This window comes from Sceloporus undulatus, chromosome 1, assembly GCF_019175285.1.
Source record: "Sceloporus undulatus isolate JIND9_A2432 ecotype Alabama chromosome 1, SceUnd_v1.1, whole genome shotgun sequence".
NCBI lineage: Eukaryota > Metazoa > Chordata > Lepidosauria > Squamata > Phrynosomatidae > Sceloporus > Sceloporus undulatus.
Window position 1 is genome coordinate 310,566,341 of NC_056522.1, and position 25,761 is coordinate 310,592,101.

General features: G+C 38.8%; 1 protein-coding gene across 1 annotated transcript in view; it reads left to right on the forward strand.

The window, feature by feature from the left end:
* The window catches only part of FUT8 (fucosyltransferase 8), a 151,825-nt gene that overhangs the window by 111,137 nt on the left and 14,927 nt on the right, over window positions 1-25,761 (forward strand). The window contains 8 exon segments of the mRNA XM_042445868.1: window positions 16,896-17,142; window positions 20,432-20,544; window positions 20,547-20,593; window positions 20,595-20,611; window positions 23,375-23,387; window positions 23,389-23,419; window positions 23,422-23,503; window positions 25,645-25,663. Of these exon segments, the coding sequence (XP_042301802.1) occupies window positions 16,896-17,142; window positions 20,432-20,544; window positions 20,547-20,593; window positions 20,595-20,611; window positions 23,375-23,387; window positions 23,389-23,419; window positions 23,422-23,503; window positions 25,645-25,663 (569 nt within the window).

A 25,761-nucleotide genomic window follows, 5' to 3' on the forward strand; every position in this document is an offset into this window, starting at 1 on the left:
ACTCCTCTTTGTCATTTATCCCTCAGATCCAGACTACAGCCAAAGTCTGTAGATTTTTTCTCTATAATATCGCCAAAATCCGTCCATATCTTTCAGCTTCTACCACAAAGACACTGGTCCATGCCCTAGTGGTCTCACGACTAGACTACTGTAACCTCCTCTTGGCAGGGCTTCCCCTCTCTCATCTCCACCCATTAATTTCTGTTCAGCATTCAGCTGCACGCATTATTTCACTCGCTCGCCGTTATGATCATGTCTCCCCTCTGTTGTCCTCCCTTCACTGGCTGTCTTTTCCTTTCCGCATCAGGTACAAACTTTTGCTACTCACTTTTAAAGCCCTGCATGGGCTGGCCCCTCTTTATTTAACCGATCTTCTCTCTCCCTACATCCCTACTTGCACTCTCCGCTCTGGTAGCCAAAGTCTCCTCTCTCAACCCAGGATCTCCTCTGCCCCATCCCGGATCCGTCCCTTCTCTCTTGCTGCCCCTCATTCCTGGAACCTTCTTCCTCTGCATGCACGGCTCATCACTTCCCTAACCAGCTTTAAGGCTGAGTTGAAAACCATATTGTTTAGGGAAGCGTTCTCAGGGAATTTGTGATTATCATCTAGCTGTCTGATAATATTTGATGTGATGTGATGTGTTTTATATTTGATGTTTTTAATTTGTTTTTTCTTTTCTATATGGTAATTTTATCTATTCCTCTTTTAATTGTTATTATCTTAGAATGTACGCCTTGGGCAGGCTTTTATATACTCTTTAATTTTACCGACTTTGTATAGCGCTGTGTATAATTACAGCGCTTTAGAAATAAAGTTTAATAATAATAATAATAATAATTTGGTAAGCTGTGCATCATGGGAAGTCTGATGCAACATGCACAGTAAGTGAAGTCAGCCAGCAGTGCATCATGGGCAGTGTTCTGATGCAACAGGTACTGGGTATGAAACCAGCCAGGTTTCATTGGTGGCATGACTGTCACATGGCTTCCAAGAAGACCACCTATATAAGGGGGAAGGTGATTATCTCCGTTGTTGCGTTGTTATGGTCAGTGGTTGGCGAAGCACTTTGTTAGTTTATATAGCTGTGAGTACTCAAGACAGCGGTCTGATACTCTGTGTGATCTTTGTAAATCGTTTGGCACAAAGATTAAAAAGTCCTCGTGTTGGGTGAAATCTTGCTGTCTGGAGATTTGTTTCTTCAGGCTGGAAGCTCAAAGTGGCAGCCTGTGTGTGGGAGGAAATTTGCTGCAGGCCTTGCAGAAGCTTCGCTCTTGGCAGACCTTCTTCTAGGCATCCTGGTCGTAGGGGGCACAGCTTGTCTCTCTACGTCCCGACAGAGCCTGTCACAGGGATTTCTTGGCAAGATTTGTTCAGAGACGGTTGCCTCTGCCGTCCTCTGAGGCTGAGAGAGTGTGATGTGTCAAAAATCATCCAAAGGTTTCCATGGCAGAGTGGGGATTCAAATCTTGGGCTCCAGATTCCTAACCCAATGCTCAAACCACCACACTTTTTCTCTCTAATATAAGGGACTGTTTATTCCATTAGTTTTCTATCTGTATTTACTGTATAAACAAAATACTCATCCCAGGAATTATGTAAAGGAAAATATCAGGACTCTGGTAAAGTATAATTTCTTAATATTTCTGTTCCTCATGCAGTGCTCTTTCTTTGTAAGAACTAGCAGTCAATGACATTAAATAACAGGTACTAAATTGTTCCTATCAAGCAGAGTGTAATTAAAGTTGTGCATTTATCTTCATACTAATGAACTGAACTGTCCCTGTTGGAAAACTTTAATTAATTTTGATTAGTAATTATTTTAATATGTTCAAGCCTGTGATGGCTGAAACAATTTATGTAGTTACCTAGTGTGAAAATAATTAAGAGGTTTATCTGTGAATTAAGAGGATTTTTATTTTTAAGCACCATTGTTGCTGTCTTTTCTATTTATGTGCACTAGCCATTTATGTGTATTTCAGAGACTAATTAAATCACTTCTAGTATTAAGGAAAAATAGCATGACTTCTAATAATATATTTGACAGTAATCCTTCAGCCTTCCATAAATTAGCTATTTTCCCTTTGTACATCTCTGGCAAAGAATCATGGGAGTGTTCTTGAGAACTTCACATGATATGCCCAAACTGAGTATGGAAGTAGGGTGGGGGAGTTATCTTATAAGTACCATGAGTCGCAGTGGAAAGAGTGTTGACCATGTCTGACAAATGAGACAATTGTGTTCTTATGAGAATCTAACAGTGCCAAAAAGTGAACCTGTGTGTGAATATTAAGATTAACTGGAAATATTAAAATATTTGTCTTCCAGTACTGATTTCTGCAACCCTGGAGAAAGGCAGGCTATATATTGAATAGATAAATAAACAACATTTTAAATCTTTGTCTTCATCATATTGTTATGTAGTTAGCCATTATGATGTGTACAATATAGAACTTGTGGTTTGCTATTTTGTAATCTAAATGTCAAATCTTATGCTACACATACTCCATAAGAAACAAGGTACAACAACCTTGACAACCTGTCCCCTCTTCTCTTTCTATTGTCTATTTCCTCTTTCATCTCAGCCTCTCTAAACTAGGTATCATATATTCTGCCGCTGCAAAAAAACAGGTGAAAGCATTTTAGGGATAAGCCAGAAACTGGAAAAAGATGATAGTGCTCCTATGTGTGTACTCACTTCTATTTCAAAAGTGAACAGAAAACTCAGATTTGCTAACTCTTCATTCAAGTGAAAGGTTTAAAGATGGTTCTACACAAAGAAGTTACAGGTAATGATGAATAGAGATGTACCAGTTTTCTTGGTGTGCTTGATTAAGGTTTGTCTGGTATCCTCCAGATGTTTTGAAGGGCAGCTCCCTTAATCTTTGAATATTGGCCATAATAGGGCCTATAAGAATTGTAAGCTAAAACATTTGGTGGCCATCATATGGTCAACCTTTGCCCTAAGCGGATTGCAAAATCCATTTCTAACTCACTGTCTCTTAAATTCTAGAATTTAATATCACTGTCTTGATCTTTTCATAGAAATAATGGTCTCATTCTAGTAAGAGATGTCCATTAACATGGATTTGAAGAAACTGTGAACATAACTTTCCATTGTTTTCTTAGTCCTTATATTAGAAATGAAATGAAATCACTGTCATATTTTTCTTTTTTCTTTTCTTTATTGCGATTATGTGTCAGATTGGATTTTTTGGCTATCTTGTTAGAGTGGCTGTCTTGTGTCTGGTGGAAGATACTAAGTAGAGTGCTCATGATGATTACTAAAAACACTTCACATATACTGTTCGCAAAGTACATCATGTTGATTATAATGAGTGTGTGTATATACTTTGAATTATCTTCTTTTACTATTCTAGTAAAATGAATGAGAGATTAGCATAGTTGGTTTTGGAGCTCCTTTGTAGGTTTAAGTTAATTTTGATTTTGCTCAGTGGAATATTCCTTGTATACATAAGAAGGGTAGTACAGCACTGACTGCTAATTTGAAGATTATCTTTTGTGTCTCATTGTAAAGTTAAGTCATTCACAGTACCATACATATAAATTGTAACTATTATAAGATATATATTAATTGTAGATTTATATAGATATAAAATGTAAATTATTAGCCCCTTTGGCACTTTTTGTACAGAGATTTTCTAAAACATAATTAATTGTTTATAAATTTTTCCAAACTTTTTTTTTTGCAGTGACATAACATGACTGGAAGTCAACAGTGGGTTTTTAAGTTGGATGAAGGTCACTGGTTTAAGTCATAGAGCTCTTTTTAACCCTGTGGTGTTGCCTCTTCAAGGAGGCTTTGCGGGACTTTGAAGCACCTAAACAATTTGCAGAACTTGTTTTAGCTGAGAAACTTGTGGTATGAATGTGTGTGCCACAAACAACAATGGTTCTGTTTTATCATACTGCACATTATTTATTTCTAGCCCAGTCACAGAAGAATTAAGTTCACATATTTCTGTTTTGAATCAGTGGTAATTTGAATTGATGATGTTTGAGAATATGCTTGGGATCTATTTTTAATCTACATCATAAAGTTGTAGGCATTCCTGTGAAAGGAAAGTACTGACAGTAAAAACAAACCTTTTGGAAGAATACTTAGGAATACTTAGATCAAATGCATTTTTACTGGTGTGGAGGCAATAAAGCACTCTACTAGGCATGGGTAATGGAGCAAACAACTGAGTGCATTCCAAAATCAATTATATTCTACTGCTGTAGAAATTATATGTTAGAAGAAAATGCTTTCTGGTAGCACCAATATTTTCCTGATATTTTTTATGCTGGCGTTTTCAACTGTGTCAAAGAAATGCACAAATGTTTTCTTATTTCAAATAAGGATAATAGAGTGTACTTTGAGAAATGCAGTACAACAACAAAATCAGAATTCACTTGATGGTGACTAGACTTAAAATGCAAAACAGTGTTCTGGAGCATGTATTTGCCACAGCTCCTATTCACAAAAGAGAAGTTGTAGATAATTCTGTAAACCAGGGGGTGGGCAGTTATGGCTAGTGGCAGGGGCATATTTTTGCCTTTGTAGCACCATGCTATTTTTAACCCAATATCACAGCCAGATTTTATTTCTAGTTACAACCTCCAACTTGGGGATTTAGTTTTAAAAACTAAGAGTTTTCTGGGTAAATTTGCTACTCCTGGAGACATGTGAGAACAGCGTTTGAACTTTTTCGAATTTTATTTATTTATTTATTTATTTTGCCTGAATTTTTGGGAGCTTTGGGAGAAGACACAGTTTGGAGGAATCATATCTTCACCACTCCTGCTGGAATTTATCATCTTTCAGGAATATATAATCTGCAAGATGCTAAGAATAAATAGAATTTTATGTATGCCACTGGTTATTACTGACACATGGCCACTATTTATTGACAATGGTGACAGCAGTATCAATGTCAATAGACTATCCTTAAATTTTCCAAATGTTACCCCTAGTAAAGTGAGAAGCAAAATTGTGGCACATACACAAACACAGCAGGTTATAACAACAGATGATAAATGGGCTATTCTTGAAAAGTGCAGAAGATCGTAGTAGGTATTTTATATAGTATTCAGCTGAGATGGGCTAAGAGGACAGGTTCTGGTACTGTACATTTATGCATAATCTTGTAGTTATGCTACAGTCTTTCATTATAAATGTTTGGGAAATTCAGGAGTTTATGACAGAGACAGATGTTATATCCTCCAGATGTTGCTGAACTACAGTTGCAATTAGCCATAGCCAACAGTAAGGAATGCTGGAATGTGCAGTTCAGCAGCATCTGGAGAGTTGCACTTTTGCTTACTCTGTTTTAAAGAGAGATGTGGGAGATTAGCACATTGGCTAAATAAATAAAGGCACATTTAAATTTCAAAACAGGTGTTATCGCATTCACCCGTGCTGGGGTGACTGCAACCCATTTACAGCCTGAATACTAGCCAGGCTTATCCTGTGCCTTTTCAAAAATAGAAATAAATCTCATTTTTGAAAAGGTGCAGGATAAGCCCGGCTAGCATCCAGGCTGTATATAGGTTGCATTTGCCCTGTCATGGGTGGATGCGATAACACCCATTTTGAAAATTAAATGTGCCTTTACCCCATCTGGAATAAGGTGCTTTATAACCAATGCGCAGATCTCCTTGGAGTAAAGGAGAATGGGGCTAAACAGACAGGCAGGAGGGAGCGGTCAGAAGCTGCTCCCAGCCCAATCACCCCAGAGCTACAGCAAGCACACATTGCAGCCCCGAGAGCATCTCTTATCACAGTCCCAAATAGACTGCAGCAAGGAGCAGAAAAGAGCCACTTCTTTTCAGAGGTGGTTTTGGACCACCTTAGGCTGCACTTGTAACAAAAAGAATGTTCTCATAGAAGGGTTCGAACCCAAGGAAACTGACTTTTGGTAAACAGATTTATTCCTTTCACACATCTGACTGACTACTATGAAGAGCTGAAAGACCTGTATCACGGAGCCCTTTGGAAATTTAGGGCAAGGGTCTTGATTTGCATCTTTTTGGACCATATTACATTCTGTCCCATTCTCACAATTGGATAGATATGCTTTATGTCCTGTGGCCTGGATATCACACTGTATTGCATCTGATGAAGCAGGTTTATATCCACAAAAGCTCATTCTAAAATAAAAACCAGTTAGTCTTAAAGTTGCTGCTGCATTCTTTCTTTTTGCCTTGTCCCCTTCCTTCCTCCATTTTATGCTGCAAGAGACTAACACAGCTACTTCTTTGTAAATTAATAGATAAAGTTTACTGTTTCTAGGGGAGTTCTTAATATGCTGAAAATAGAAATGTATAAATTGTGCCCTCCAATGAGAAAATAGTTTCCAATAAGTCTTAGGCGATTTAGGAGTGAAATGAGGGAATAAATTAAACTATTAAATTTGTGGCAGTCACAAAAACAAAGTACCACATATTGCTCTGAAATTATACCATATGGGTATGTAAAGTTGGTTGTCCATAGAATAGCTGCATAGATGAATGATTTCTAAATGTATTTGTAGTGAAGTAAAGTAGCTTTTACAAAATGGATTGCTGCATCAATAGAAGTATAGTGTCTAGATCAAGGGAAGTCATAGTGCCATTCTATTGTGCTTTGGTCAGGCCCCACCTGGAATATTGCGTCCAGTTCTGAGCACCACAATTCAAAAAGGACATTGAGAAACTGGAGTGTGTCCAAAGGAGGGCGACTAAAATGGTGAAGGGTCTGGAAACCATGTCCTATGAGGAACGACTTAGAAAGCTGGGGATATGTAACCTGGAGAAAAGAAGGTTAAGAGGTGATATGATGGCCCTATTTAAATATTTGAAGGGATGTCATATTGAGGAGGGAGCAAGCTTGTTTTCTGCTGCTCCAGAGAACAGGACCCGGAACAATGGATGCAAACTGCAGGAAAAGAGATTCCACCTCAACATTAGGAGGAACTTCCTGACAGTAAGGGCTGTTCGACAGTGGAACACACTCCCTCAGAGTATAGTGGAGTCTCCTTCTTTTGAGGTCTTTAAGCAGAGGCTGGATGGCCATCTGTCGGGGATGCTTTGATTGAGATTTCCTGTATGGCAGGGGGTTGGACTGGATGGCCCTTGTGGTCTCTTCCAACTCTATGATTCTATGATTCTATGAACCTAGCTTATTATTATTATTATTATTATTATTATTATTATTTGTATCCTACCTCTCCCTGTATTGGATCGAGGTGGGTAACATCAAACAAGAACAATAAAATCAAACATGAGTATCAGTAGATAAAAGCATAACAGGACATAGTAGATCCTAGTTCCCCTATCTCCCTCCCACCCTAAAATACCATTAAAAACAATTCTCAATAGAATGGTTAATAAAATAGATCAAGATCAAAGTCCGATGGGTACAGCTAAACAAATGGAGAGTGAAAACTCTGAGGAGATCAGTTAGGGAAGGCCTGCCAGAAGAGATCTGTTTATATTGCCTTCTTAAAGGCCTCCAATGATGTTATATGACGGATCTTATCTGGCAGGTCATTCCAGATTTTTGAAGTGGCAACAGAGAACATCCTCTGGGAAGTTGTCTTCAGTCTAGTTCTCTGCAACTGCAGTAGGTTCTTCCCAGAGGACCTGAGATTATGGGAAGGATTGTATGGGAGGAGGCGTTCCCTCAGGTAAGCTGGGGCCAAGCCATGTAGGGCTTTAGTAGTTAATGTTCTCTAGAAAGTTTTAGTATTCCTAAAGCAAAATAAAGGAGTAACTGGACCATATTATGTGAAGTTGTATGCTATTACATTAAAGTAAGCTGGGGCTTTCCAACCCTCTGTAGACATAGCACTTCTTTCTCAGCTGGTGACCCCATTCACAGAAAATGAAATGGACTGGGGAGGGAATTTTCCAAATTTTTGTGATGGATTGCAAAAAATAGCAAATTGATTTGTGAACAGAGAAATAAGTCTACCTTACATAGCTTGGTGAGTGATACTGGCTTCCTTCTTCTTTTACATGGGTTGGTGAGTGATGTGCTGAGCCTGCAGACAATCAGCTATTAAGAGCTCTCCTAGTGGCTGCTGCAGTTTCATCAATGCCTAGCCCCTAAAAGATGCTGTACATATTACTCCCTTTGTCACAGACAAAAATGAAAAGGCAGCTAAGCACTCTTTGTATACCTATGAAAAATACAATGTCTGGCTCTTCCTTTCCTCATATAAATACTTTTAATTAGTCCTTCTCCTCCAGAGAGTATGAGTCTCTCTCTTTCCCTCTCCACTTCTCTCTCTCTCTCTCTCTCTCAGAGATGGCCTTTTAAAAAAAAGCATCTCAATTTGGCAAGCTAGTTAAGATTTCTGAGTAGTTCCAGAGAAGTTCTGATGTTCATTTACACAGCTTGAAGAGTAATACTCATTCCTCTGAAAATGTTCATACTGTAGGCAATGCAACACTCAAGTCCCAGATACATTTATAAACTTAGTGGGTGCTGCCATGTTGATAAGAGGCACAAACTGTTGTGTTTGTTTGTATGTGTGCACCGTGGCTTGCCATAACAATACAAGTTAAATATTTTCAATGTTGAATTATTTTGAAATATGTTAACAAAATGGTTTCTTGGAGATGTCTCATTCATGGGGTCATCCTAACTAATAACATATGTTACTAGCTTACTCCTCAAAATGATGACTGGATAAGACTGTTTTTGTCCAAATACTATACTGTATTGCTTTAATTACAAAATATGTGGTAATTTTTCCTACTTCTTGTACATGACAAAAGTGAAATATACGTGTTTAAGTAGCATATGGTGCTCCACCTTGCAAGCTTTCGTTAGTTTCAGATGTAAAACAGTTTTACTTGTACAGATCAAGGGCTTTTTATTTTTAAATTGTATATAGTATATGCAATAGAGTACAGTACTATTTGTTAAGTTTTGATTTAATCATTTTATGTTGCTAAAACAGTAAAGTAAGGTTAGAATTGATATGTACATAAGTACTGTACATCAATTTTTCTTAAAGGTTTTGACTTCTTAAAAAAAATAAGAGTGGGGCTTCAAAATGTCCACAAAATTTACATTTTAATCAGTTCTAATATTAAATAAGTGTAAGTAAACATTTAATGACAAAAATAACAAGCTTTGAGGAACATGTTATCTGATATTTTATTTTATTTGATCTCTGATGTTCTCAATCTGTTGCCTCCTTATTTTATCTAATTGTATCTTGTATTACTATCTATTGTTTTATATGTATTTTGTAGAATGTTCGCCATTGGCAGGTTTCATTTTTATCAATTTTATTGTCTGTATGTACAGTGCTGTGTAAATCTACAGCGCTATATAAAGTATAATAATAATAATAACACGTCATCATAAGTTTGCCGCTGTCAAATATTTATTTTGAGAGAGAAACTAATACCAAACTTAGCAAACTGTTTAGCCAAACTGCAAAACAAAAGTATGTTGTAAACCACCTTACAGATACACATTTTCTAGTTAATAAGCAGCCCATAATATCTGTGATGCAGATTTGGATAAAAACTATTAAATAGTTAAACTGATTAATCCAAATTGTTCCAAGAAATCAAAAAGAACTGGAACAATACAATTGCAACAATACAGTGTGTAATAGACAACAGTGACATCTCCTTAGGGGATTCACAGAATGCACAAACTGAAAAGAACTTTGGCCTTCATCTGACTACACATGCACTGAGAGCCATTCTGTGGAAATATCTATGGTAGTGATATAATGATGACAGTACTTTCAGCACATTTAACTCAAGGAAATATGGTAAAAACTTAAATATATACTTTTCTAGTTCAGCCATTACTGATGCCTCTATGTGTATCTTATAACTGTGGTTCTTCCACTGTTTAGAAATATTGGCAACCTGAAATTGTGATGCCAATTTTATATTGCTCAGGTAATCCTCTACTACTCTTTTCACTGTTACTGTACTACCTGCAAAACATCTGTAGAAATTGCAGATGTTATGTGAGAACATATACAGTGGGCTTTTGGTATCTGCTGGCCTTTTCATGATTCAATGGACACTAAATTTCCTTGACTTTGAAAATCTGCCAGTGACCACATGGCCAAAGGGGAGGTGCCAACTTGCAAATATCCCTCCCTACCATCTGAACTAATATCAGAAACAGAAAATGCAGGCTTATGACTAACATCTTCAATTTTTTTCTCCTTGCATGATTTCCATGAACTCCATATGCAAATTATTCTTAAAATGGAGACCATATCTGAATTTCTTATTGCACTTACATCAGCACAATAGCAAACAGCAGATGAAGCATGAAATACATTTGCTGTGTAGTAAAGGTACTGTATGGTGTGGAGATATTTTGTGCAGCTTTGATGTACATTACAAGATACCTTGTGCAATAATGTAATCTTGCAGAGCTGTTGCTGTTAGCTTAAAAATCCACTGGAGTAGTCTGAAATTTTGAAAATCTCAACTGTACGCACATGATTTTTCTGGGCTTGAGCCCCAGTGAATACAGTGGGACTTACTCAGGGGGAGCATGTACGGTATTGTGCAGTAAGTACATTTTAAAACTAGGTTAAGAGTTTAAGTAGACTTGTGCAGCATAGCGGTTAAAATTTTATGATGAGGCTATTTTTGGTCCATTTCTTGAAAGCATGGAAAGAAAGAAAAAATCAGGTGTATACTACCAATAGTAACAATTGTATGAACATTCTCTGAAGATGCCAGCCACAGATGCTGGCGAAACGTCAGAAAGAAACTCTGCTAGAACATGGCCACATAGCCCAAAAAACCACAAAAAACTATGGATGCCTGCCATGAAAGCCTTCGACTTTACATAACGATTGGCTCCTAAAATTGGAAGTGAGCTTATTGAACTGATAGTGGTTGAAGAGAGAATAATGGTCTTCAGGTTGAGGTGTGGTGATTGCTGGGTTGGACATTGAAGCCTTGCTGTAAATGCAGCGCTGTCCTCTGCTCTGAACATTAAGCATTCACTATTTGTATACAGTGGGATCTTGTTATCTGCTGGGGTTTGGTTCCAGGCTCCTCCATGGATGACAAAATCCATGGATGCTCAAGTCTCATTAAATATACAGTCATCCCTCCATATTTGTGGATTTGATGTTTGCGGATTTGATTATTCATAGATTTCATTAATATATTCTCTCTAGGACTGTCTAGGTCCTCCAGTGCAACTCTGTGGTCAACTTTAACTAAAAGTTGCACTGGAAGATCCTTTGTAGCTACTCCAGTGCCATTCTGTGGTCAGTGTATGTTGGACATTGACCACAGAGTTGCACTGGAGGACCTAGAGATTCCTAGAGAGTTGTCCTTCAGGTAAAAACATGGTGTTTTTGTTATTTGTGGTTTTTCCATATTCACAGGGGTCTTGTTCCCCTAACCCTAGCGAATATGGAGGGACAACTGTAATGGCATAGAAAAATGGTGCCCCTTATATATAGGTTTGCTATTTGGAAAAAATAATGTGTGTGTGTGTGTGAACATTTTCAAGCCGTGGGATGCTTGAATCTGTGGATTAAAAAAGCCATGGCTAAAGAGGTCCAACTGTATTTCCATTCATTTAATCACTGTGATCCTTTTGCTGCTTTCAGTTAGCACTCTTAAAAGTGGGCTATCACTCTTCTGCAGTGTATGTAAACTACGTTTTTCTGCCCCTCTGCAGCCACTGGCAGATTGTTTTAATGTTTTTCATATGTCGTATCTAAGCAAAGCACATGTCTCTCACCAGGAGTTAAAGGGAGCATATAACTCCCTTGTTGAAACAACTGCACTGGCTACTGGTTCGTTTCCAGCAACAATTCAAAGTGTTGGTCATTGCCAATAAAAGTCCTACATGGCTTAGGTCAAGACTATTTGAGGGATCTTCAGGAGAAGGCTTTCTTTCAATCCCGCCACCAGCATTGCAGGCTCGCTTGGTGAGGACACAAGAGAAAGCCGCCTTTGTGGCAGCTCCCACCCTCTGGAATTCTTATCTTTCACCAGCAAGTAAAAATGTTTTTATTCTGGCACACATTTTAAAATCATGACAGGGTGGCTTTTATATGGGGTAGGTGTTTTAGATTATGTTTTTTTTAACTTTTGTATGTTTTTATTTAACTTTTGTATGTTTTTAATCTTAATTTTATATTGTTTTAACTAGGTTATTTTAATTGCTTTTAAAAATTGTTTTTAAAGTGTTTTTATCTTGTGAGCTGCCTTGGATCCCTTTTTGGAAGAAAGGTGGCATAAAAATGAATGAATGAATGAATGAATGAATACCTCTACATTAAAACTGGTTATATCTTTAATATTTATTAAATTCCATGTTGAAGGGAAAAATATTTCCTTGACTCCATAGACATAGTCCATGGTCCATATATTCCAGTCTCCAGCTAAATTGTGTCCATTACAAATGGAGGTGGTGGATGGTGCATGGGAAGAACATCTGTATATCTTTATGGTCAGGAAGTGTTCTGTCACATCTCTCCATTCAGCTGCAATGGATCCCATGCCCTTTCACTCTAACCGATCAGTTGTGCTGCTTGATTTCACTGGATGTAGCTTTGCTATGATCCAGAGAGGAATAATCTGGTCCATGCTTCTGCCTGTTGGATGGATGGTTATGCCTGCACAGCTGCACTAATACAGGCAATAGCAGTAACATCGTGATGGCAGGAGGAAAAGGTGCTGTTGGCACAGCAGAACAACAAGTTAAAAAAAAAACAAATCAGGAGGGTGGGTTGCTGACTTCAAACATCCTGTTTCTCTGGTGCCTCCTTTATAATGGGGCAATGTCGTTTGAAGTGTAGGTCCTCTGGGATGGCTAGTTTAGTCCATTTCCTGTTCAAAAGCAGTGATTGAAACCAGCTTTTTTAGAGCATATTCTCAGGACATCTCCCTCCCCCTGGGGCAGGCTTTGGAAAAATAGCTTGACTGGTACTCATAGCCTTTCGGTCTCTTCCCTCAGCAGCTTTGGATCTCTGTAGCAAAAGTGGAACTGCTAGTGCAAGAGTGGGCAACCAACTCAAGCGTGGGAACTGCAGCACTGGCCAGCCTTTGCCCCTGCTCTGCGTGGCAAGGTTCACTGCTACATTTTGTGCTAAAAATGTGGCCCAGGGATGACTAGAAGTCACATCTAGTTTTCATTTCCTGCATTTTGGGCCATTTTTAGTTGGGTGGTAGTGAAATATGAATAATACCAAACTGTCACATTTTGGGCAAATTTGTAGCAATTTGGATGATTTTTAAAAACGGGAGGGTCTTGTGGTGGTGGTAGCCCAGTAAAGGAGGTTGGGGGCTGAATGAGTCCCACAGGCCACAGTTTCCCAACATCTGGACTATTTTGCTGCCATAGTGGACCAATAGGATTCTGGCCTAAGACTAGAAATGAGGCATAGTTTGTTGCCTTTCCTTGCTATGGAGAGGTACTTCAGGTTATTGTGGCTTGGAAAGAATGGGTGATGGCCTTCTTGATAGCAGTGGTCTTAACTGTTTCGATTGCATTACTTTACTGTAGGGTGGACAGCTGTTTGGGTTAGGGGGACATGTCCCCACACCAATAAGATCTTGGATCATCCCTAGACCACATGGAGGGGAATCTCTGGACCACATGGGGGGGGGGGGGGTGCAGGGAGCATTTTTGTCCAACCCTGGGCTGTTTCAAGCCTAGCAGAAGCCTTGCCTACAAAAGAAACTGACCTGAAAGTGAGAACGTCCTGTCTACTTTCTGATTTTAAAAAAGGCTTTACAAGATCCTGAAATGGCCTGGAAAAGAAAACAAGGCAATTTTTTTTATTCCTGGAAGGCAAAAAAACCAGCCCAGAGAATGAAATCTTTGAGACACAGTTTGCCAACCCCTTATAGTTTCACAATTACTGGATACATATGCAGTACTGTATGGAAAGAAGGGTTTTTGGTCTTAGTTCAAGGCAATCTCTAGCTTACGATAACCCAAATGAAGAGTTTGCATATGTGACACAAACCCAACAAGGCAATGATATCTCAGGCTAAATCCACAATGCAGAAATAATCCTGTTTCACAATACTTTAACTGCCATGGCTCAATAGTATAGAATTCTGGGAACTGTAGTTTTGTGAGATATTTAGCCGCCTCTGTCAGAGAAGTCTGGTCCCACAACAAACAACAGTTTCTAAAATTCCATAGTACTGAGCCACAGCAGTTAATGCATTGTGAAACTGATTATTTCTGCAATATGGACACAGCCTCACAGTTAGTTTGTGCTATGGAGGACTGGTGCTTGTTTTCCATTTTCTTGATGTTTGGGCTGAGTGTTTGACTCAGGAAATCTTGCCCTCAAACATTTAAATAATTGTCCTGTGCTGCATCAAACGCTGTGTAAGATGGAACCAACAAAAAGTTTCATTCATTGGATTCATTTTAAACATATTTCCTTTCTTGATGCTGTTCGTTCCCTCTGCCCTCTAACCCAGTTTCACCCTGTGAGTCCAATAAGTTATGGACATCCACAAGATTTTAGCTTCCACCTTAATTATTTCCAGTGGATATTGTGATGGTAAGAAATATGATGCAGTCAATGTTGTTCCAGTGGGAGAAGAATGCAGATCAGAACAACATTCATTAGACCAGTCAATCTGTTTATATTAAATCAATTATATTGATAGCGTTTAATAACAAAAAGAATACATTTAAAATCCAACCCTGTACAGTATTTTCAACAAATGATAAATTATTTCTGGCATCTACTATTTCAGATTTACTTCTACTCTTCATGATAATTTGATATAATGAATATGTTTTATTTCTGAAAGGCCAGTATATTTCATTATCAACCTAAGAAAGAATAAATGATTGCAGAAGTATGCTGTTTTTCATATAATTATTTAGAGTGTCTGATAAGCAAAGAAATTAAATGGTGATTGTCTGGCAGTAAATCACCCTTTCAACAGAGCACTTTTATACTAGCATTTGATAAGGTGTGATAATTTTGTGTAGGATGAGTACATACTTCCTACTCTTTATTTTAAATTCTAACATTTCTAAACTGTTCTTCATTGGGAATTGAGAGAAACTGGGCTGTTTAGGTTCTGTATGTCTTTGCCAGAAAGACCATATCTTCAGTACTATCTGCATTATGTCTACTCTCAAGATACTTGTGCACACACGAAGTTCTCATGGTACCATGTTGTCCAACCCAAGACTGAATGGTGGTTTTCCCCAATCTCTTGCTTGATATCTGGAACAGAAACAACACTTGGAAGAAGTTAAGCAAGCCAGATAACTTTTTCCATTTAAATTCATTTATTTCTAGCAAACATTCTTATTTATCTAGTTGTGTACTAAAATAAACAAAGATTCCTACATCCATTTTCCATTATTAAAAGATGTGCTGTTGAAATTAATAATTAGACACCAATTCACATGCACGCATAATTTCTTAACTTAAGTACATAACAATAATATTTTTAATTTTTATTTGGAAGGAATGAGCTATGTTTAGAATATTTAATATGGCACTGAAATCCTCCGTAAGCCTCTACAAAAACTACATTTTTGTATGTTAGGTGGGTATTTTGTTCAGATTTTTTTTTTCATTTAAAAATTGGAAGTATGTGGTCTTTATTCTTTGGGTCTCAGAGGCCACAAAAACGGGATGAGGTAATTTATCACTTTTACATTTACCATCCCCTATTTTAAGGAAGCAGTTGGAAAAAATAGTGGCCACTCTCTGCTGCATTTTAAATTGCCCATTTCTCTGCTTTAACTTTTGGCATGACCTGCCATCTGTAGTTTACCCCTAAGTTAGTGCAAGTGAATTAAATGAGTTGTTATCTGTTACAAAGAGAGCAAAATAAAGTGTTCATGTGTCTTTGGGGAATGTATTTCTGCCTCTCACGCCCTCCCGTAGGCATTATATTTGAAGATCATGTTGATCAGAAATTACAAATTAATTGCCTGCCATCTCTACCAGTGGCGAACTGTCATTTTAACACTTCACATCTATGGTCCAAGGATGGGCAGAAATGAATGATGAACTATTGAAATAGTTTCAAGCAATCTGGAATATTCTTTGTATTCTCAAACATATCTGATATTGCTGCTGAGTCTTTTCTGGATAAGTGAAAATAGAAGTGAAGGCATTTTAAAAATAATTGTTACTGAGTGCATTTTCTCATTTACATACTTTGTGATTGAAAGCTGCTGTATTATATACAATCCTGGCATTTGGACTGAGACAAAAGTGATTTTTAAAAAGAGGAAATAAATACAGAGCTATAAATACGTTCACATTCTACTATCCTAGCATTAATCATTGTAGTTTCCAATCTGAATCTGTTTTCTTGGTTCAGTGATTACATAGTATGCATTCATTTGTCTCCATTGGGGATCCAAAAACTAGGACACAAAACTCTTAAACATGCTTGGGACTGGGTTAACATCTAGGAGACAAAAAAACCAAAACCTTTGGATGTTCAAAGTTTCTTTAGTAATATTTTGATGTATGGAGAAGTTACTTGCAAATCTGCTGTTCTGTGAATGTGGTCACCAATCACATGCCTTGCTGAGACAGTAGAGGGATCTGCATTTGTTTTGGCAATTCTTCCAAGCTTATTCAGCCTGTTTAAACAAATATGCTCTTATTGCTAGATGTATCCTGATAATATTTGTTTGCTCTGCAAAAAAATAAATAAAAATAAAGTAACATTGTGTTTTTCTGCCATCTGATTTTCTTGGAATTGTTTTTAATGTGTAGTTGAAAGTAAAAGGGCTGCACTTAAGGTAGTTTTTTTTTTCAGAATTATGTTATATTTCTATGATCTTTCATCTAGTTATCAAACCAGTTTTTTAAAGGTACAAATGGTTTCCCGGTTAGATGTACAGGTAACTTTGAGAATACAGTATTTTTTTTTTATTTTTTTACAGGAGAGACAAATGATAAAGATGTTCAAGTAATAGAACTACCAATAGTTGACAGTCTACACCCACGGCCTCCATATTTGCCACTGGCTATACCAGAGGATCTGGCTGATAGATTAATTCGTGTCCATGGAGATCCTGCAGTGTGGTGGGTCTCACAGTTTGTCAAATACTTGATTCGCCCACAGCCTTGGTTAGAAAAGGAAATAGAGGAAGCTACAAGGAAACTTGGCTTTAAACATCCTGTTATTGGGTAAGAATTTTTATTATGTGACTAAGTATACAATCTTAAATGGTACTATCCATGATTTATTCCACTGAAATCAGTATGATTTACTTTTGAGTAAACAAGAACCACTCTGTTTGGCCTTCTCTTTCAAACTTTAGACTACCAAATATCTCTTGGAAGACCATAACTCAAAGCCATCAGGATTAAAGAATGCTCCCTTAGTGCTGTTTTTGTTTTAAGCCTGGAACAGTATATGAAGGTTTTTCCTTCTTTGCCAGTGGATAAATCGAGGGTAAAACGTAGGGGGCTATAACAAAGGATGGAAAGGCGAAAATGCCACTTCCATCTCTCCTTCTCCTTCTCTGGACCTCTCCCAACCACCTAACACCACATCCCAGGTGTTGAAGGAAAAGTTTTAACATTGGGTTGGTGAGAAAAGAAAGTGAAGTTAAATGGAGTGTTTCGTTGATGGGAAGAGAAGGCTTTCAAATAGGACTGGGAAGGAGAAAAAGAAGATAAATAATAATAAATAAATAATAACAATAAAACTTTTATTTCTAGCCCGCTTTTTGTTAAAAACAATTAAAGCAGCTTACGAGAGTTAAAATACATCCATATATACAAAATATCCCCCCCAAAAGACAATTAAACAATATAGAATTTAAAATTACATAACAATTAAAACCAGTAAAAGTGGCAGAGTCATAATATATATGTGGGGGGGGGTGGCAGTCACCACATGGCTGAGTGATTTATTTTGGAAAGGCCTGCTGGAAGAGATCCGTCTTGATAGCTTTCTTGAAGCTGTCTAAGTTGGTGATTTGAAAGATCTTGTCCGGTAGGCCGTTCCACAGGCTGGGAGCAGTTGCAGAAAAGGTCCTCTGGGAAGTTGCAGTCAGTCTAGTTTTTATAGGTTGCAATAAATTCTTCTCAGAGGACCTGAGAGTACAGGGCGGATTATATGGAAGTAGGCGATCCCTTAGATAGGTTGGGCCCAAGCCATGTAGGGCTTTAAAGGTAATAACCAACACCTTGTACTGTGCTCGAAAACTAATAGGCAGCCAGTGGAGTGACTTTAATATTGGTGTTATATGGTCACTCCTAGATGTCCCAGTGATCAACTTGGCCGCCATATTCTGTACCAATTGAAGTTTTCGGACTAGGCACAAGTGTAGCCCCATGTAGAGCACATTGCAAAAGTCAAGTCTTGAGGTTACCAGTGCATGTACTACAGTTTTGAAGTCATCCAATTCCAGGAAAGGGCACAACTGGCGTATCAGCCGAAGCTGATAGCAGGCGCTCTTGACCGTTGCATTCACCTGACTTCTTATCTGAAGTGACGGATCAAGAAGCACCCCCAGACTGTGAACACAGTCCTTTGAGGAGAGCGTGAACCCCTCTAGGACTGGAGGTTTCAACCCGATACCTGGTTTAGGAGCCCCTACTGTAAGTACCTCCGTTTTGTCTGGATTCAGCTTGAGTTTGTTTTCCCTCATCCAGTCCATTACTGCCTCAAGACACTGATTGAGGGGAGAAATGCCATCTGTCGTCATCGCTGATGCTCTAGACATGGAGAAATATATTTGGGTGTCATCAGCGTACTGATAACACCCTGCCCCATGTCTACGGATTATTTCTTCCGGCGGCTTCATATAGATCTTGAATAACATTGGGGACAGGATGGCACCCTGAGGGATGCCACAATTAAGCTTTGTTTTTGAAGAGCAACTGTTCCTGAGCATCACCCTCTGGAATCTACTTGAGAAGAAGGAACAGAACTACTGCAAAGCAGTCCCTCCAATTCCTAGCTCTCTCAGGCGTTCCAAGAGGATGTCATGGTCTATTGTGTCAAATGCTGCTGAGAGGTCTAATAGCACCAGCAGGGTCACACTTCCTCTGTCGATGCTTAGACGGAGTTCATCAGTTAAGGCGACCATGGCAGTCTCCACCCCATCCCGTCCTGAAGCCAGTTTGAAATGGATCTAGAAAATCGGCTTCATCCAAGACCACTTGGAGCTGAAGAGCAACAGCCCTCTCACTCACCTTACTCAAAAATGGCATATGAGAAAAAGGCCTATAGTTTTTCATGTCCAGGGGGTCCAGGGAAGGCTTTTTCAGAAGCGGTCTAACGACTGCTTCTCTTAAAGCACATGGTACATGACCTTCCCTAAGGGATGCATTGATGACACATCTAAGAAGTGCCATGAAGGCATCACCCCCCCCGGACGGCCAGCCATGATGGGCAGGGATCGAGAGGGCATGTCATTTTCCTCACCTTTCCAAGGATCTTGTCCACGTCATCAGTACTCACAAGCTCGAACTGATTCAGTCTAATCTCATAAACGGGTTGACTGAGGTGTTTTTTTTTAATGGGAAGGAAAGGCTTTCAAATTGGATTGGGAAAGGAAAGAAGAGGCTAAAGGGGGTGTTTCTTTGATGGGAGGAGGAGACTTTCAAAGCCGACGGGGAACCTCTTTCACTCATGCACGTGCACACACACACACACTGCATTGAGGCAAAAAGAGTGGGGCATCAGGCAGTGCTTGTTTCTGGACCTTTCTAAGCAGTATTAGTGTATTGATCCGTATATAAGTCAACCCAGGATTTTAGGGTCAGTTTGGGGGCATAAATTTCTCAACTTTTGTAGTGTTTCATTGAACCATGGTGCCTCGGGTTACGAAAGTAATTTCGTTCCGCGGCCGCTTTCGTAACCCGAAAAGCCTTCGTAAGCCGAATTGCCATAGGCGCTAATGGGGAAAAGCCGCGATTCCGTGCGAAAAAGCCGAAAAAAGCACCAAAAGTTTTTTTGTAACCCGAAAAAACATTCGTAACCCGAAACAAATTCCCTATGGGATTTTTTCGTACCCGAAAATTTCGTAACCTGGGGTATTTCGTATCCCAGGTACCACTGTACTATATATTTCTAAAACAATATGACAAAAAGGTCCTATCTTAAATGAGTTAGGAAATATTTCAATTGGAATAATAGGATGTATATACTGTTTCTTCACACACAGACATCTACAAATGTCAGCTAAATTTGAAACGGTGAGGAATATGCAAAATGAAAGAGCCTAAATCCATGTGAGCCTTTTCATGTATCCTCCCAATACTTAGCTTAAAAAAGCATAACAGTTACGTCAAGTTTTCAAGGGCAAAAGTTGTTTTTTCGCCATGCCCTGTAATTGCAGAGGTATAATTTTTGAAAGAAATTGTTTACTGGTGCAAATTTGTTTAAAGGTTCAATCAGATAAAAGGAAAAACCAAATCCAACAATTACAAGAGAAATTCAAAACTTTTAAAAACATTTCAGCATACATGTCGCGAAGAACAGACAAAGTGGGTACAGAGAGCAGCGTTCCCATCCTATCGAAGAATACATGGTGCATGTTGAAGAGAGTTTCCAGCTTCTCTCCCGCAGAATGCATATGACAAAAAACGAGTATATTTGGCTACAGATGACCCTTCGTTATTGCCAAGAGGCAAAATCCAAGTAAGAAACCTGTATAATAGTGACTTTACAAGAATTTTAGGCATTTAACATGTTTGTTTTATTTTAAATACCATTAATTGACTGTGAGAGAAAATTCTTTTATGGGTATTCTGCTTTATCTATTTCATAAGTACCATTTTAACGGAGGTTGTGGCATGTGAGGCTAGTGTCCATTGGCATATGAAATGATTTGAATCCTTGTCTTGTGTTTCATGTTTCTGAACAGAAATTACAAGGGTAAAATGCTTTGAAATAGAGCAAAATGATCTGACACATAGTGACTGATATAGGATAAAGGGTCACCAGATCATTGTAAAAAAATATGGCTTGAAGAGAAGAATGGACGATCTCCTAGATTGCATATAAATTATACTTCTTGTATTTTTTCAGTTTGTCCTGTGGAGTTCAAGGGATAACTGTTTCAAAAGTAGTTTCCTGCTATCACAGACATTGTTTCTTGCTTATTTTAGTTGCTAAAATTATTGCTGCCAATTTTTCCCTCTTAGGCTGCACTGCACTGAAGAAATAATCAATTTGACCCCATTTTCATAGAATCATAGAGGTGAAGCGAACCACAGGGGCTATCCAGTCCAACCCCCTGCCATGCAGGAAATCTAAATCAAAGCATCCCCGACAGATGGCCACCAGCTTCTGCTTAAAGACTTCCAAGGAAGGAGACTCCACTACAGTCCAAGGGAGTTTGTTCCACTGTCGAACAGCCCTTACTGTCAGGAAGTTCCTCCTAATGTTGAGGTGGAATCTTTTTCCTGCAGTTTGCATCCATTGCTTCGGGTCCTAGTCTCTGGAGCAACAGAAAACAAGCTTGCTCCCTCTCAATATGACATCCCTTCAACTATTTGAACAGGCTATCATATCACCTCTTAATCTTCTCTTCTCCAGCTAAACATCCCCAGCTCCCTAAGTCGTTCCTCGTAGGGCATGGTTTCCAGACTTCACCATTTTAGTCGCCCTCCTTTGGACACGCTCCGTTTCTCAATGTCTTTTTGAATTGTGGTGCCCAGAATGGACACAATATTCCAAGTGGGGCCTGACCAGAGCAGAATATAGTGGCACTATGACTTCCCTTGATCTAGACCACTATACTTCTGTTGATGCAGCCTAAAATCGCATTGGCCTGTGTAGCTGCCGCATCACACTGGTTGAGTCATAGAATCATAGAATCATAGAGTTGGAAGAGACACAAGGGCCATCCAGTCCAACCCCTGCCATGCAGAAATCACAATCAAAGCATCCCCGCAGATGGCCATCCAGCCTCTGCTTGAAGACCAGTTCAACTTGTGGTCTACTTGACTCCTAGATCCCTTTCACCACGTAGTTTCATTCAGCCAGGTGTCCTCCATCCTATATCTGTGCATTCGTTTTTCCGCCCTAAGTGCAGTACTTACATTCTCTGTGTTGAATTTCATTTTGTAGCTATGGCCCAGTAAGTGCTAATAATTAAATACATTGGAATTGTGAGAACAGTACCGTATTTGTTGTGGCACAGAGGCTACTGACAGAGAAGGCTAAATGTCTCATAAATCTACAATTCCCAGAATTCCAAACATAGCTATCCTTAAAAAGCCAAACTTGTGGCACAGAGACAGTTTTATGGTTAGGATAATTTGATGTGGTGATCAGTTGCAAGAAAACTACTGATTGTTCATGGAAATAGGAAACATTATTTTCATAAACAGTTTTTATATGCAGAGATACAAAAAAAGATGAGATTGCTATGACTACTAAGGTTACTGTGGTAATAAATCTAAATAATTTGTGAATACGGATAGGCAGCTTATCTCCAGTAGCTTTCAAATTAGAAATTTAGCGGAATGTTATTTCTGACAAGGAAACAGAATGTTATGCATATTCCCATTCTTTTATCTCTCTTCAGATTCTGCTAATTGATTTAAATAATCTGGCTTGGTTTTAATATGATAAAATGAACTAAAAATCCCATCAGACTCATCAAATCCATCTCTCGAGCAAACAGAAAAAATTAGGGTTTGGAGAAAATTTCATACAATGGTGGCTATCTCATAACAGTCCTTTAAAAAATAAGTTGGGGTGTTTAATAACTGCAGTGAAATACAGTCATCCTTCCTGATCTGTGGACTTGGAGTCCACGTCTCACCATTTGCGGCTGGTACGTGGGGAATGACAAAATGACATGCACAGAGCACGCCGCCATTGCTTGCAATGGGGGACTTCAATATTTGCGATTTTACAGATTTTGTGGGTGTGTGGTGGGGGGGGGGGTCCAGAACGGATCCTCCACAAATTGGGAGGGATGACTGTATGATCATATTATGAAAGATGTATGAAATGACTTCAAGTCCAGTTTTCATACCATGCAGTGTCCATCCCAGTAAAACGACCAGTCAAACATACATTATAACTGTGAGCTGAACTCTTGTTGGACTGTCACATAGCTTGTGGGAAATAGAGTATGTTTTCCAAAAACAGAGTTGTTTGTATGTATACCCTCATGTGTGTCCCAAAATTATTATCACTTCCTTTATGCAAGCATTTTGTGTTTACTTGGATTGTTAGAGCAGGGCTAATGCTTTTTCACTGTTGGCAGCATGAGCTTTCGTAGATTCAAGTCTACTTTCCTTAGATGCATTCAGTAAAAAAAAAAAAGCTTGTAAAAATGTCATAAAGGCTAAAGTTACAAAGTCAATCAAGCTCCTAATAGTGGGGAATGGGGGGATCAGTTTGATTTTAAAAGTAATGTTTGATATTGTGATGCATTTTTTCCAGATATCCAAATTATGCAATTTATTAGCGACAACTCTATATCATGGTCACAGGTCTCCATAATCGATACACTGAAAACTCTCTACGTGGTGTTATTCTTGATATTCATTTCTTGTCTCAGGCAGACTTCCTGTCTGCACATCTCTTCACAGGTAAGCTACTAATATACTCTAGTGAAGTTTCGGATACATTAATTCAGTGGCATCAGGGGGAGGACGTCTCAGAGATGAACTATGGAAATTACACCATTAACTTTTTAATTAGCAGTAGATGTAATAATATATAAAATTACTACCAGTAACATTAATATTGCTCGGAAAATTTCATCTTTTTATATGTGTGTGAAAATGATAGAATAATCCCTCTTTTAAAAGCATGAATTATTGTTAAAAATAATATACTACAACAGTGTATAATGGTCATATTCTTTCTAAAATAAGAAGATTGTGTACCTGGCAAAAGGAAAGAGGAAAAATCTTGCAAGGAAATAAATAAATAAATTATTGGAAGACAACTAACTAAAAACATAAACAGATACATATTATTTGCATATATGTCAAAATTCAAATGGTATACACAACAAAATCTCATATACACACACACACATCTCCAATGTTGGGTTGGACTAAATGAATAGGGCTTACTCAAATAAATATGTTTTTAACATATATAGAAAGCTGAAGATATTTGGTACGTGTCAAAGTAGATGAAAGAGCATTCCACATGAGTAGGTGCATTACTGATAATAATTTTTTCTCCCCTGTCCTTTTTCCCACAACTGGAACTCTAGATGGCTTCCAATTTGAAAAGGAAACTAAAAAACAAAGAGGTAAAACATATAAAATTATTGTTGAAATCTAAAATTAAAAATATGAAGCATATCATTAGAAACAAAGAGAGAGAAATAGAAAATTGCATAAGAGCATATTTTATTGAAAGAAAACGTTTACAAGAAGTTGAAAATATGCAGTACTCCTAGATGTGTTGACTTCAGCTCACAGAAACTCTAATTACTGTAGCCAATGGTGAGGAATGCTTGATGGACAGGCAGACCATTCCAGTGGATCTCGACCTAGCCTTGGCCCAACTGGCCCTTATTCTGGTCTGAAAGACCAGGCAGAGTTTACAGAAACTCCGTTTGCAACAGCTGGCAGACCAGATAGCCGTATGCTCCCTTACCTGCCCCCCACTGCCACTGTTGCGGCCTGTGGGTCTGAAGGGGGATTTGTCCATGTGGGTAAAATGAAGAGGCCTGTTTCTGCCCTTGAGAAGCCATGGCGCAGTGTGCAATTAGAACAACAGTGGCAATGGGCAAGAGAGTGGTGGCTCCACAGATTTGATCACCTGCCACACCAGACCAGGTAGGTGACAGGGATGGGAATGGGCCAGACCCACGGCAGGATACAATGGGGTGGGCCTTGTTGTATCCTGCCTGTGCATTCAGCTCCATTCCTTTCAGATATTTAAAGGGGGCTATCATGACACCTCTCAAATTTCTCTTCTCAGCTCCTTAATCCATCCCTCATAGAGCTTGGTTTTCACACCTTTTTACTATTTTGATTGCTATCCCCTGGATGTAATCAAACTTTTGATATCTTTCTTGCCCAATCTGTGGTGCCCAAGGGAGTTCTGACCAAAACAGAATAGGTTCTATTTTTTACTTCAATCTGGATACTTCTCTTTTTCCAGCGATGGAGGTGGGAAACATCCTATAAGGTGGTTGATTCCATCTCTTGCTCCGAAATAGGCAGGAAAAACAGCTTGAAGAGTTGCCACCAGAGGGAGCAACCCCCACCATCCTCAGTCTTTTTCCTGCCTCGCTCCGGGTAGGCGGTGTTTTCCTTTTCTCCTCTTTCTTTAAGACTTTAATATTCAACATCTTTTTGTCACAATCAAAACAAGGCGTTGATAAAATTGTGGTTGTCTTGGGTTCATTTAACATGGTACAAGAAGATTGAGATATCTTGTTGTGATTCAGTTGTTGATCACTCCATTTACCGATGCAGCTACTTCCTCTGCACTACCAACAATCACATCACATCTAAGATGAATGTAGGACATGACATGGCCTTCACTTCCACATTACATGCCACCTCTGTTGAGTTGCCTTGAATCAAAAAGAGGCTTCCTTTGGAAGACACATCTGGTGGATCTCACATAAGTGATAGCCCCAGTTCACCCAACCATTGGTTGGGGAGCTTTGGTAAGTCCCACATTATAGGATGTTTCCACCCTCCATCGCTGGAAAAAGGAACATGGGTCTTACCTGTGAGATGTTCGTTTTCAGCTATGGTAGGTGGGAAATATCCTCCCCACCCAGAACTTGAGCGAGACCACCAACAGAAAACCAACCACCCACCCCCAAAACTGTTTTCCTTGGCTTTTCAAGG